We start from the raw sequence: 14,368 nt of genomic DNA, 5'->3' as shown, positions 1-14,368 counted from the left end.
CTTTGGCCTCGCATACTTGTGCCAGAAGATCCGTCATCGTCGCGCCTCTTCCCCGATCGGATAAGGCCAGGGGTAACCCAGGCTCATGCAGCTCTTAGCTCCCCTGTACGAGCTTTCTCTACCCCATGTAAAGGCTTCATGTAAAGGCTTCATGATGTCTTGAAGCCTCATATCGCTTGTCGTTTGATACAAGCAGACGTGACCGACTCCGCATTATCAATCATTATCAAACTCGGCTACAATTTGTCGACGGGACCTTGATCATGAAGCCATGGTTGCAGCAAGGTTTTACAGAACGGATCAAGATTATCTGCCCTGGGAAATCTGGCTCTCTTTTGAATTCGCGTCTCAGCAATCCATGCGACATGGCGTACCCCATTCTACCTCGAAACATCCCGCATATGGTCACACCTGTACCACTCTAACCCCCCACGTTCCCTACAAGACCTTTCCTTAGAAGCTTCTATTAATGTTCTGCTTGTACATGGTTTGCATTGTACTGATCTCGCACAGACTTTTTTCGCACTACATCCACGCCTATGTTCTCGATCCCGCCCGTCTTCCCCCACTCCTTCGAGCTGTACGCGGCGCTGTCTTCCCCAATAACGCCCCAGGTTCATCCAGCCTAATCCCTCCTTCATCTGACGAGCAGCTGGGCGCCCTACGCCGCAGATGCGCTAGCGCGCTTTTGGCGCTTGTTCCGAAGAGGGTGGGCAGGCTTTATTATGGTAGTAGTACCTGGCCTTGGTCCACCAGATCTACTGGCACTCTTTCGAGCGCGAGTTCGCGGTCCGGACCGTTTAAGGCCGACAGCTATAACACGGCACATAATGCCAACCGCACTGGAGAGGAAGTTGCACGCGTGCGGCTTACCGATGATGGCAAATCTGTTAGAGACAGCCATGCAACGTTGACCCCAGACAGATCAAAGCGGCAATTTGGAGACACCGGTGTGCGGCCGACTGAGGCCGGTGGCGACAAGCGGGCTGACATGTGTAACGGAGACGAGGACGAAGATGAGAACAGAATTCTATCCGAAATCGAGACGGGCGTGCTCGACGTCTTCTCGGATCCCTATTGTAACAAGCACTTATTGTACGGGATTCTAGAACTCATCTTGGTGCGCCTCATGCCCGAACTAACCGAAAAGGGGGTCATCGAACTATGGGAAGATCGACTAAGTTGAGGAAGGCCGGACGTTCGGTTTCTCGTAAATGAAATAAGTTAATGTAATGATTGATACCCAACCAAGCGACGCGTGGTTAGAACAGACAGAAAGAAATTTAGGAGAGTTTCAAAGTTCTAATGCACCGCCCTGTCCAGATCGAGTGCACCCCTTCATGCAATGCAACATAACCCTACGACATAAGCAGCAAGACAAGTCTAACGGGACCGAGGCAGAAGTGGTTCCGGAAAGTAGTTACAGAGCCGCCCCAGATTGTCTGTAAGTACCGATGTTTACGTCGCCTCTTCCTGTTTCGACGTCTGGCTTGTGAAAGAGCCTGGTAGCGTCTGGGTTCGGCACTCCAAAAATAAACCCTTCGGTCGTTGTTTGGGGCAGTCGGGCTACGAAACCAAATCCCTTTCTCATCGCGGGGTGTAACCTAACCCATCCCAAAGGTCACAGGTTGTGAGCACCATGCCTGTCTGCCTGTCTCTCACCCGTAACTCACCAGGGAAATAGTATACGGGAAGTTCGGAAGTAGGAGTAAGCGTAAACTTATACAGGGTGATGTGGTTTGTTCCGATCGCCTCACCATCGGCACATAGCTTAACAATACGAGATGGGACGATGAGAAATAATTAATATGGAACGTAGACGTTGGAAGCCGGGGAAATAGGTAGGTAGAGTTAGGTCAGAGTAGTGTAAATTCGATTAGTGTCAGTGACTTGGACAAATCAACCCAGACGAACGCCTGATAGTGCTGTTATGTAGAGAAACAGTGAACCGAAATCAATAAACTCCCGTTTCACCAAGACACACCAAGACACACACCAACACCAACACCAGTCACCAGAACACCTTCACGCCTTCTCCTTCCTCGCTCCAACGTCACCCCTCTTTGTCTCTCACAGACAACAAGTAGATTCTGTAATAGAAACTAGTGGTTCTGTCTCCCCATCAAAATACTCTTCGATGCAAACGAACGCCCGTCGCTTTCTCATCCCCCCCCCCCCTTTTCTCTCTTCGTAACGAACGGCTCGAGACGAAGCGGTTCTCTGCCACGCAGAACTGTACATAAATAAACCATGCGTATATATATACGGGGGAATCTTTTTAGGTCCAAGAAGGAAAACAAACAAACAAATGTCGAATTTTTCAAATAAGCGAGAAGCAAGAAAGGAGAAGAGAGAAGAGAGTGAAAAAAAAAAAAGGTATAAAGTAATTAACACATGGATATATTTTTTTTTCGAGACGCGCGATGGATATTTTTTTCCCTGTTAGTAGTACGGTTGTGGGTTTCGCGTGAGCGGGTCGTAGTCTTGTAAGTTGTTGCCGGCCAGATAGATGACGAAGATGAAGACGAAGACGAAGTTGAAGTTGATTTGTTAATGATGGTATCGTGATGTAGGTATATATCAAGATTGCCTTCGAAAGAAGGGGTTTGGTAGTAATGGTATTTCCTTTCCGAATAATAATAGTAATAATAATGAGTTTCTCCTTCTCTTCCCTACTCTCTCTCCCTCTTTCTCTCTCTCTCCTCTTCTTCTCGTCGATTGCTCGATTTCGGGGTATATTCGCTGGACGCGCGGTGGGGCGACGGGGGTATATGTATGTATGTATATGATAATGATGATGATGATGATGATGCTTCGTGAGAATGTAGTGTATACAATTACGCTCGGTGATGTTGGTGTTTGTTAATGGTATGGTATATAATCTTTTTTTTTTCTTTCCCTTTTCCTATTACTCCGTTTCCCTCGGCCGAGATCCGCCTGTCCGGGGAAGCCTAGTAGTTCCCTGTTCCTGTTCCTGTTTCCTGTTTCCTGTTCCTGTCGATTCGCCGATTCCCTATGCTGAAGTACGAGTATTGTGACACACTGCCGTCGCCCCCTTGCGCTCACCGTCGGTTGGATGTGTTGTGATTTTTCGATTATTTCGGAGTTATAGGTATTATATGTAGAAGCAGATGTAGAGACGTGAAATGCAATAGCTTCGTAGCTCTCGATCCGTTGCATCGTATAGAATAGCTCGCTACTCTCGAGGGTCCGTAACCCTTCCAGATTGTTCGTTTTAAGGTACTCGCCATTCTATTTCGGAGGTTGTCAAGTTTGTTTCGTTGCCGTCCCAGCGGTAAGAGGTATAGGCCTCGCACCATTCAGCAAAGAAACAAAAAGCCACGAGAGTTCACGCTGTGATACCATGCATAGTCTTCGAGACTGCTTCATTTAGAAAAATGGGACCCCAGTGCAGTCACACGCTCATCGCTGTCTCGTTCTTCACCATGGGTGAAGGGATTGTCGTCATCTCAGTGTCTCCTTCCGGTATCCTCGATAGACCACCAAGGCCCTGGGTTGCCGAGTTCGCCTGGGGTCCTCCATGCTGTTGCTGTGGTTGCAACCTCAGCTTCTCGGTGAGACCCAAGACTATTAAAAAGTCGTTCTGGTCGACTAAGCCAGTCGATTTGATCTGTTGCATAAAACTGAGGAGCGTGTCCGCGGCTCGCCTAGCATCCTCCTGAGTGGGTGAACTAGGCGAGGAGCCCATCGAAGTCCCGGAAACTCCAGCTGTGCCCGAGCAGCTCGACCTGCCGGCTAAACTGCTGCTGCTGCTCACATGATGTAGTTGTGTTGGTGGGGATATGGCCGAGTCTAGCCCGCTAAAGGACGAGCCTGACATCTCGTGGGTCGGGGATTCCAGGGCAGAAGAGGGCGCTGTCCCAGCCTGGCTATATTTAGGTGTCAGAGGTTCCGAAGGTTGCGATTGGTTGATGTACTCGAGATGTCCAAGGTCTGGAACCGTCTGACTTCGGGGACGCTGGAAACCAGAGGCTCCTGGCGGCATTTGTTGATTCCGGTCGCTGAACATGCCTGTGTTCGGATCTGGAGAAAAGTTGAACTGTGATGATGGGCTGAAAGCACCCGCTGAGAAGGTTGAGCTCGGCGGGTCTGTGACGGCACTGGAGAGTGATGTTGAGCTCTGAGAATGTGGGTGTCTGTATCCATTGGTCTCGAAGTCCATGAAGCCATTTGAGATAGATTCCTTCACTTCAGATTTCTCGCTCACCGACGATATCTGCGGTGACGCCGTCTGGTTTGTTGGTGAAGCCGGCGAAATGCCTCCTGGTGTATGTGTAGCAGATAGTAAGGGTGAGCCGGTGTCCAGTCGAGCATTATCTGGAATCGCCGTCTCCGAAGCTCTACGGATCAACTTTCCCGGCCCAATATTATGCTTCTGCTTGAACTTTTCGATCCAAGAGGCTGTGATGGTTTTGAGAGGGCTGTCCGAGCCGGTGCAAAAGACCCTCGCCTTCTCCTCCATCTGAGTGTCGCTAACTACAACTCCCTTCTTCTGTTGACCCCTCACCCAGTTCGCCAGAGCCCGCTCGATATCTGGCGGCGACTTTCCCTTAGTTTTTTTCACGGGAGAGCCGCCCGAACTATCTAGATTCAGGTAAAGTTCCTTCCTTCGTAATACCTTCGACACCGTGCTACCAGGATAATGTTAGCGACTGTGATTTGTTTTTAACGCCTATCGACCTTACCTTCGCTCGACACCGAATTTTTGACCAATCTCTGTCTGCTTAGCATGGGGATTGTCCTCGTGAAAGAGGCACATATTACGACGATCCTCGTCCGTCAAGGTCTTCCTTGGCTGTGACGTATTGATCGTTGGCAATCTCGGCGGCTGTCTCACAGGAGCCGATGCCGGCGGGATTGGTACAGGAGGTGCCGAGTAGCTCTGAGAGGGGTTCGTCCGGAGACTGGGCCATGGAACCTGGGAAGGCTGCTGTGTTGGTATTATCAACGGATGCGGAAGATGACTTGCAAAGTTGTTGTGCGGTTGATTATGCATTGGGTGCGGAATAGGTGGAGGAGCCATGCCGATAGACTCGGATGGCAATCCATGAGTCGCCGGTGGAATATAGTACTCGCCGGGATAAGTCGTCATGGCCATATGGGTATAGGCGCTCATATCGACCCATTGTTCGTTCGAATATGAGTTGTCATGAGCCATGTGGTTATCCTGGTCTATGCCAGTTGAGCCGATCATCGTATTGTGCATGGCTACCGTCTAAGTGAGCCGCCTATGATGTTAGATAGTTGGTAGGATTTGTAGTCTATAAGCCGGTACAGTCCGACTGTCACGATATAGGCTAGCTGCCAGTTTTTTTCTGTGACGTAGAGTCTGTAATGAGCCGCAGGAACGGTCTATAAGAGAGGTAGGATTGGCGCTGGTGACTGTGGAGATCCGCCGGGACGGTTTTTGGCAACTCGACTTTTACGGGCGGAAGACGACATGCATATTCAGATTCAGTCAACCAATTGGTTCTTTAAAGGGGGCAACAGTTGCCGTATTTTGTTGTATGCGGAGCTCACGGTCCTCGTGGGTTGTTGTAAGCTGCAGCAAAAAAAGAAAAGTTGGCGTCCTGAAAAGGGTTGTCCGGCAAGTCTCCCGAAAATAAAGAGAGTGGGTGAGGAGACGTGCAAGTCTCTCAACGTAGGCAGCTTAGTTGTATGGTGGTGTTGTATCCCATGCGCAACAACAGACAAGTTGACGTGTAAAAGGCCAACCAACACACCTGGGGGCCTACCGTTGCTATCAAGTTGGCCCAACTCTTTACACCTTTGGGCAACGAGGCCACTTCTCCTGAGCTGTTCTAGGTTTCCGGTTATCTTCTTTCCGCTTGGTTTCTCTCTTTTCCTTTCTTTTGGTGCATCGAGGAGCAGCGGGAAGATGGCCTGTGCCGTTGGTGTAAATGGAAACGGCCGAAGGGTTACGTAGTAGGGTGGACGGCGTAGCAAACAGAATCAACTCAGGAATCAACTCAGGACTAAGAAGCTGGCTTCCACCAGGTTGACCATCGATCAAAGGTCTAGCTTCCTAGTATAAGACGCCTCGATGTAGTCTCATAGCTAGGCTTTTTCAAGATAGGAATATCAGACGCACGGAAAGGTAGGGCTAGATGCTTAGACAGAACATGTGGAGGAGACCGTACATAGATACATATGTAAGTCTGTATGCAGCAGCAGGGATGTGAATGCCCTTCGAGGTCCGGGGGCCCTGAATAACAAGAGATACCTAAGAAGGGGGGGTGTGCGTGGTAACCCTCGAGGGATAAGATGTGGTATGACAGGTCTGACAGGACGAGGGTCCCTACTCAAAGGTACAGATGAATTAATGTAGTTAGGCCCGTGGATGTGCGTCTAAAGAGGGCTGGCTAGCCGGGGTTGAATCTTCATTGTGTGTGGAGAGACCACGATGTTACCGTGCTTTTTTTTACTTGTCAGAGAAACCACAAACTGGAGAGCTATATCCTGGAATACTGGAAATACAGCCATGCCATCGGACGGGATTGACAAGGGCCGCAAAAAGTAACTGAAAGCGCCACACCCCGGCGGACTCGGCAAGCCGTACGTACACGCAGAGCGTAGCATTGTTATGAGACAAGCCGAATGAAATGCGAGAAAATCGAGAGAGAAGACTTCTTTAACAGTTTATCTAGTGTAATAATCTTAAGTTTTTTCAAGACACGAAACATGTGGCTTTCTCTAGCTTAGACATTTAGATACCTAGCATATCCCCAGTCCTTCCCGTTCGAGTGGCTGCCCGCCATGTTTCTGTTTTTTTTTTCTGGTTTTTTTTTTTTTTTTTTTTTTCTTCTCCACGAGGTTCGTTTTGGTGTTAGTCAGTGAGAGGGAGAGAGAAAGCGAGCAAGCAACGACGGACGAGGGACAAGCCGATCTAGCTGGTCCAGGTCAACCGAATCTGACTAGAGTGCGGGTAACTGGATGCTCCCGAGGTGGAACTAGGGCATGGAGATCATCAAAATGAAAAGACGATGAGTTATGAATACCTCCGTATACATACAAGAGGGCAAGAGGGACGATAGCCAAATCCTGCCCTGTTTCTTATTAGGGTATTATGAGAGGTGAATAAACCCCACCTAGAGTTGGACCAAGGAACGCTCGTAAATGCTTGTCTCTCTTTTCACTACCTAACTCTTTGTCAGCTTCGCTTGTAAGTCATTAAGTTGCTACATATTATTAGTATCAACCAAGGTAATCTAGCAAGGTATGTAGTATGTAGTACGTAGGTAGTATGTAGTATGTAGTAACCAAGTATTATGTAGTTGTTTTTAATTAACTACTAGGTTATATCAATATATCAATAGTATCTCACGCCATGGCCCATGGGAAAGGGAATGGCCAATGTGTACTATGTAATTCGTGTGTAATAGAAAATAGAAGCAACGGCAGCGAATAAAGCGATTAGATTCCACCCCCTTACCACGGGCCAACTTATTTAGGCTCACGATAGTTGAGATGAATGGTCTACAAAAACCGGGTTCGCAATATTAGGGATCAGACCAGGTGAGCCATCGCGACACCTACACAGGTAACTTCGGCGGGAAGGATCGCACACTTAGAAGTTAGAGTCGGCCGGAGACTCTTGGAAGTCAGCAGTTCTCCTCTAGTCCCTGTGCCGTAAGTCGAATAAGAGACGTTCAATGATAATGAGCTATTTCGTAGAGCTTGGCCCCGTTACCCGTTCTCTCTCTCTCTCTTTTTTTTTTCTTCATTTCTCCACTGAGTCTTTTAGTCTTAGCGGACCTATTGACGGGCTGACCAGCCAGGGACTGGGACTTTTCAGCAGGGTACCCATGGTCCACCTCCCCCATGTCAGAAACGGACCGTATCGCGTTCTCATAGGGCAAACATGGGCCACTCTCTGCCACCGTTTCCGCTCGCGACGGATCGTCATAATGGACTCGTGCGATTTTATTTGACGGCCGCTAGCGAGCCAGATCTCTTCAAAGCCTTGACAAGCTTCCTACTATGATGAGCCCCTCACTTATGAAATCTAGCTTAGAAACATATCCAGTAATCAACCGAGAGACGCGTATTCCTTTGATGACGGTTTCTCGGTTTTGTTCCCCCACTACTATTCCTTCACTCTTTAAACCACTACATAGAACTTCTTACTGGAGCTCACCTGGCGCTCCTCCGTCTAGTATATACCCATATACCCATATAATACCATAAACAGTAGCGGTCGGCCCTTCGAAGGAGCGGCAACCGTACTATGTAAGGACTCCGGCAAGGTATCTTCGTTTGGATTTGCCAATTCGGCCATAATCGGTCCACATATGATGTATGTACATACTAATGGGGACTATATGTAGTAGCTATCTAGGTATGGTAGAATGTAGAATGTAGAATGTATGATGACAAAGGAGGGGTGTTAACATGTTTCGCTGTATCCTGTATCATATGTATTATACCCGTATCTTAGTATGTAGTCGCCGAGCCGAGCGAAGGTCATCTTGCGACTCCTACTACCATTACATACAAACCTGTCCAAGATACCCGCCATAGTGCGTAATTCCCATTATCTCCGTTTGTGAGACAACGTCGACCAGGTCAAATTGAGATGAGCAGCATACGGGGGGGGTCCCTTGTCTCCCATGTCTTCCACAAAGGCCGATTGCACGGGCAGCACGGGGGGATGGCGCCCCCAAAGTCTGCGAGTCTCTCGACCCTGCTGCCCTGCTGCCCTGTGCCCTGTGCCCTGCTAGCGAGGTCAGGGACCTTTATTCCCTCCCCCAGTTTCCACACCTATATTTCCTCGGGTTGACATCCGTTTCAATGCCAGAAGCGGAAGTGCTTGAGTTCACACAGAGGAAGATCATGGCAGGTCACAAGAGATCGATGTCATGCAAACCCGAGTTTAGATCTCTAAGCCTCAATGGTCTCATGCCACGTTTGACGTACAAAAATACTCTTCTTGGAAGCTATTACACAATAGATGAATATAAAACACTACAACGTACGCGATCCGAGCAGGAGATAACGCATTACTTCTGGCAAGCTCTTGAGTCTTGAAAAGTGTTATATAGCCCCATGGCAAATTACTAGCAATGCGACAGGACAGGACACTTCAATCTTACGCAGTAGAGGTAGAGGTAGCCTAGAGGTTAGGTAGCCTTCGTCTGGAAATGCTCGTCTAGAAATGTTCCTAAATGCTCCTGTAGCACTTGTCGGGTGAGGGTTGTTCTATCAAGCCGTCGCGACAAGCAAGCTTTGTGTCGCATCTAGACCCCAAACCGTCGGGAGCATATCTGGGACCAACATGAACCAACCCTCCCCGATACTCATCGTTCGGTGAGGTTTCGTGCACACCCAACGACGTTGGTGAGTTTACCGTACCGCTACCATGACTGAAGAAAAAAGGGAACCGCCGCGCATTTACACTTCCTTCGCCGCGGTAAACGTATGGTATGAATGCGTTCTTGTTCTTGTTTATGTTCTCGTTCCTGTTCCCGTTCCCGTTCTTCAGCGGCTCGGCGTCAAGCTGCTGCTGTTACTCGTTACCAAACCAACAGAGTAGGTAAAATTTAACCTAAGCGTTGACCAATCCTCAATATTCCACCACTTTGGTTCTCTAAGCAAAGCAACCAACAGCACGTTGCGATGAACAGCCTAGAATTACCATTGGACATAATTTCCGGGTCAGACGCGAGGCCTTCACCGAGGTCCGTTGGGCGATTGGGCATGAATGGTCAGGAGGTCCAAGCGAATACAGTACTCTTTTCCGTGCGCCGGGCTATCTTCCAGTTGGTCAGCTCTATCTATATCCTGGACTATCCATGCCTAACCTTTCTGAGGAGGCTTGAATCCTAGAAAGCAAGGGCTTATTCGAGCTTAGCGTCTTTTACGAAAAGCACATTTGCACATTTCGTTGCCACAAGGCCGAGATTTGTGTTACAGTACAAAGTCTGCGAGGCGTCTGTGCAGCTATTCTTTCGGCTTCATGCAAGGCTCAACACCCACCAAACACCCACCATGGGTCGTTGCAGTCCAGAGTCGGTTACTCCTCCCATATATGCCATATATGATTTCATAGATAATCCTTAAAAGGTCGCGAGATCATCCGCAACCTACCCTAGGTACTGTCCCCTCTGCCCCTGCGACGCGTTGCCGAAGATGCGGCTGTGGAGTACATACACTACTCAACGATCGAAGTAACGTCATGCCGCGATAGCTCTGGGTCGTAAAAGCAGCCATTGGTTAGGTACCATCTTCCATCTTACTCTTTTAGTCGACACGAACACCCAAGGAGCAAACCTCGGCGTTAGTGACTGTATTACAGCACCATGTCCGACCTGAAGTAGTAGATCATAGACTATTCTGATGCTTAAGGCTCTTCACCGGTCGTAATTATGTTGGAGCCTCTAATTGGAGAATGAAGCATTGCTGAATATGCGATCAAACGCAATCTTAGCGTTGAAAGAAATGAACGCTACATCAACCTACGACTAACATAAAACCATCCCGTATTGTTCGCCTTGCAGCCAGATACTTGGTGAATGGCCACAGGATGGTCAAGGCTACCACAGCTCAAAAAATGAGGCTGCTAGGGCGGTGGACAGCCCGGCATTCTGATAGGAAGTTACGGTAACAACCCCCAATGTGAGAGTGTGTGTACGGTAACATCTCAATCGCTTTAAGTTGCCTACGAATCGAAACATGGTGACAAGAAGGAAAGAATGGCGCTATTTGTCATCAGGTCTATTACTATTCGGGACGTGTGGTTGTAAGAGTGTGGTGGCAAGGTTGTCTCGCATGGCCTCTCGCATGGCCTTGCTTGGCCATGAGGTAGATGGTTAATGAACCAAGAAAGAAAGAAAAACCGATAGTCTCAGGAAATAACAACAGCAATAATAATAATAAAAACAATACTAATTAAACAGCACGTTGGATGAAAGGGTTGGGTAAGGAGTGTGTGGCCTACAGCTCCATTACTGACCCCCAAAATCCAGACGATCGAGAACTTTCTCCACGAAGGGGCTGTCAGATGTGCCGTCGGCGGCTAGAGGAGCGCTGTGAAAGGTTGGAGTCAGGTACCAATTTGCCGTGTGGCCCTTTTAGGGAGTGGATAATCTCTATGCTAAGACGTTGAGTGGTTAAAAATATTCCGATCGTTTAAGGTGCAACAATAAGACAGGAAGGCCAAGACAGCGACCGGCAATAAATTGTGTTGGACTCATCATTATTGTGGCGCAAATAAACACCAAGAACATAAACTACTTCGTCGTTCAGCATATGCGTGTCAACTTGCTGCAAAGGGGTGGTGCGTGGTGCCTTAACGGTCTCCAAGAGAGAGGTAAGGCACCGCTCATGCATCCCCACGCCTCGTCGGAGACATGGTCGCATTAAGAGAGGCCTTCGGTTATGCAGGTGGTGACGATTTGCAGCTTTGGGTCTCTGGAGCATGCGGAGTGCGCTCAGGCATTCTGAATTCAAAATGCGGCTTACTATGTATGTACGCATCGTGGGATTCCCCCGCAAAAGGGGAATATAGGTAATTGCAATCTCGAAATTGGAGCCCAGTTGTCTTGTCGTATGTAGGCCTGGACCTGCGGATTCCCAGATCCTCGCATGCAAAATGCAAAATCGCCCACTACTGTATTATTCTTTGCATGATCGGGCCCTTCCAGAAAAAGCAAACAATACTTTCCCGTCAATGGTGCGCCGCATCGGCTGCGGCCTGTCCCTTGATCCGTAAATCTGCAGACAACCGTATCCCCTGTTCCTTGAAGCTGCCCAACAGCGTAGCGTCATGAGATAAAGACGCTTCTTGGTATCATTATCCATTGATCCATTGTGCTATATAGAAATCGAGAGCTCGGGAGTGCGCACACAAAGGGTGCCAACCTCGACACTTGACACCCTTCACGATGGCGTGTGGGCCGAGAGCGCATAGGGGACCTAGCCGCTCTTTCGAGCCTGGCCACTCATCTCTTGACGATCGTGACTAATGAGGGACAGGATTAGTATCTAAGATGGTGCAAGTGCAATGGGGAATTGGCGAGTAATAATACCTATATCTTCGTCGGCCAGCTCGTGAGCAAGCCCCACGCGTTGGGGTTGGTGCTTCACAGATTTTCCGTAGACTATTGCGGTTTTAAACTGCTCAACTATGCTCCGATGGATTGCGTTGCACTTATCATTCATTGGTCAGCCAGTTTGTTACCGGTCAAAGTTTACCGAGGCGAGGTACTTACAAAGTCCTCGACTGTGCACCTAGTGGAACGAAGCACAACAGGCGCTGAATAGTCCGGCATCTTTCCTTTTGGCTTCGTGTAAACCCGGACCAATTTTAGCTTGTCCCACCTGCAAGAAAAAGGAGATTAGCCATGTGTGCGCTCCACGTCTACACGTCTACACGTCCACACGTCCACACGTCTTCGTAAGGGGGTCGAATCTTACATGGCCTCCATTAACTCATCGACGTTCCACCCATGTTCAGAACTAATGGGTACCGCGTTGGGGATTCGATAAAGCAGATCCAGCTCCTCAATGCTGATTGCGTCAATCTTGTTGAGGACGTAAATGACAGGTATGTAGCTACGACTCTTGGCTTCCAGGACGTCGATCAAATCATCAATCGTGGCATCACAGCGAATCGCAATATCTGCTGAGTTGATACGGTACTCGGACATGACGGCCCTGATTTCGTCATGGTCGATGTGGGTTAAGGGTTGGGTACTTGTAATGTTAAGCCCACCCTTGTCCTTCTTCTTGAAGGTGATGTTTGGCGGTTCCTTGTTAATACGAATACCGAATCCCTCTAATTCCTGCTCGATAACTCGCTTGTCTGTCAGGGGCTTATTCACGTCTAGCACAATGAATATCAAATGGCAAGTCTTAGCGACAGCAATCACCTGACGACCACGACCTCTACCATCCTTAGCTCCCTCAATAATACCAGGGAGATCGATCATCTGCAATGGAGCTCCTGTACAACATAGTATCAGTATCAGATACAAATACAATCAAGTCCGCCTAAAAGGGGAATATTATTGGGGGGGTCATTGATGCCATACCATTGTACATGACTTGTCCAGGTACGGATGTCAGGGTAGTGAATTCGTACGCCGCAGCTTCGGAGTGTTGACCAGTCAACCTGCTCATCAAAGTACTTTTTCCCACGGACGGAAATCCAATGAATCCAACACTGGCAACACCAGTTCTGGCGACGTCGAAACCGGCACCACCGCCGCCACCACCACTCGATGAGGGAGTTAGGAGCTCTCGCTTCAGTTTGGCCAGTTTTGCCTTTAGCTGACCCAAATGAAATGATGTTGCTTTATTCTTTTGAGTTCGGGCCATCTATCAAATCAACAAGTTTAGCACACCCTATCCGGGCTTCAGGATGCTTATCCCACTTACTTCGGCCTCGATCTCTTTGATCTACAGGTAGGTTAGCATCCAAGTCATTAATACATATTTACGTGAACTCACCTTTTCCACCGTAGTCGACATTTTGACGAGCCAAGTAGAATGTTAAGCAGTTAATTGCACTACGTTAGGGAGGGCTGCCGCTCTCGATCTCTTCTAAAGGTAAGTTGTCACTTGAGAAATTCGATGCTCATTTTTGGAGGGGCGAATTGAAGAACACAGAAGGCTTTTTGCCCTGTGATGTCAGCCCCCGCAATTTGCCGGGGTTTTCCCGATTATTAATATCTTTTAATCGCAATCCCTCCTTAGTGGAGACCATGGATATAGGAATAAACACGAGCAGTTCTTGAGGCAACTTGGGAAGTTCACGACACACGTATCCTGCTAAAGCCAACTGATAGTGGCTCTATACCATAGGGTTTCATAATGATATAAGTTTCCATTGCAAACAATATGTTTCATGGCCAATACCTAAGCAAGATTTACCTTAAAATAGACTGAGCAGCTATCCTTTAGGACATCATTGGTAGTTCGGTGTTTATATAACTACCTAATAACTATACTATTGATAAATCCAAGCCTGGGTTAGATATTCTTTGAATGGCCCCTCAGGGCATATGTATGATAGTATACCTAAGTAGCCAGTAACGTATCAGAAACAACAAGTTCGAATTTTTAACTAATTCTCAAAGCTGAACGGAATAGTTGAGCCTCACACGAAAGTGAAGTTTTTCCCACCCATTTAGAAAATCAGCAGAAACGTGATGCATAAGATGACCAGGTACCCTAGACACAGGTATTAGATACTCGTGGAATCGCCCCATTGTCTCCCTGCAATCTACACTCAACAGCTAGTAAATACGCCATTCCCTTTTATGTGCGAGTGTTGACCATGTGGCCCAAAATCGGACGGCACGCGGAAGCAACGGAGTCCGTAACGGGGTATGGTCCAGCCCTTATA

At 48.3% G+C, this 14,368-nt stretch overlaps 2 protein-coding genes across 2 annotated transcripts; both read right to left on the bottom strand.

The window, feature by feature from the left end:
• Nucleotides 1–3,298: 3,298 nt before the first annotated feature.
• F5Y00DRAFT_23396 (uncharacterized protein) lies at nt 3,299–4,656 on the bottom strand. The gene has a single exon (XM_048007370.1). It carries the CDS (start codon nt 4,481–4,483, stop codon nt 3,416–3,418), a length of 1,068 nt encoding a protein of 355 aa, XP_047866898.1. The 5' UTR covers nt 4,484–4,656; the 3' UTR covers nt 3,299–3,415.
• A 7,072-nt stretch (nt 4,657–11,728) lies between these two features.
• Nucleotides 11,729–13,592, bottom strand: F5Y00DRAFT_23338 (P-loop containing nucleoside triphosphate hydrolase protein). Its single transcript, XM_048007301.1, has 7 exons — nt 13,471–13,592; nt 13,399–13,419; nt 13,053–13,338; nt 12,436–12,964; nt 12,231–12,339; nt 12,048–12,168; nt 11,729–11,980 (listed from the first exon to the last, which is right to left on the bottom strand). Exons 1-7 carry the CDS (start codon nt 13,489–13,491, stop codon nt 11,961–11,963), a joined length of 1,107 nt encoding a protein of 368 aa, XP_047866897.1. The 5' UTR covers nt 13,492–13,592; the 3' UTR covers nt 11,729–11,960.
• Nucleotides 13,593–14,368: the final 776 nt, after the last annotated feature.

Source organism: Daldinia vernicosa (genome assembly GCF_022497035.1).
Source record: "Daldinia vernicosa strain CBS 139.73 unplaced genomic scaffold F5Y00scaffold_12, whole genome shotgun sequence".
NCBI classification, from domain to species: Eukaryota; Fungi; Ascomycota; class Sordariomycetes; order Xylariales; family Hypoxylaceae; genus Daldinia; species Daldinia vernicosa.
The sequence above is the reverse complement of the archived record's forward strand: the minus strand, read 5'-3'. Positions and strand labels throughout refer to the sequence as shown.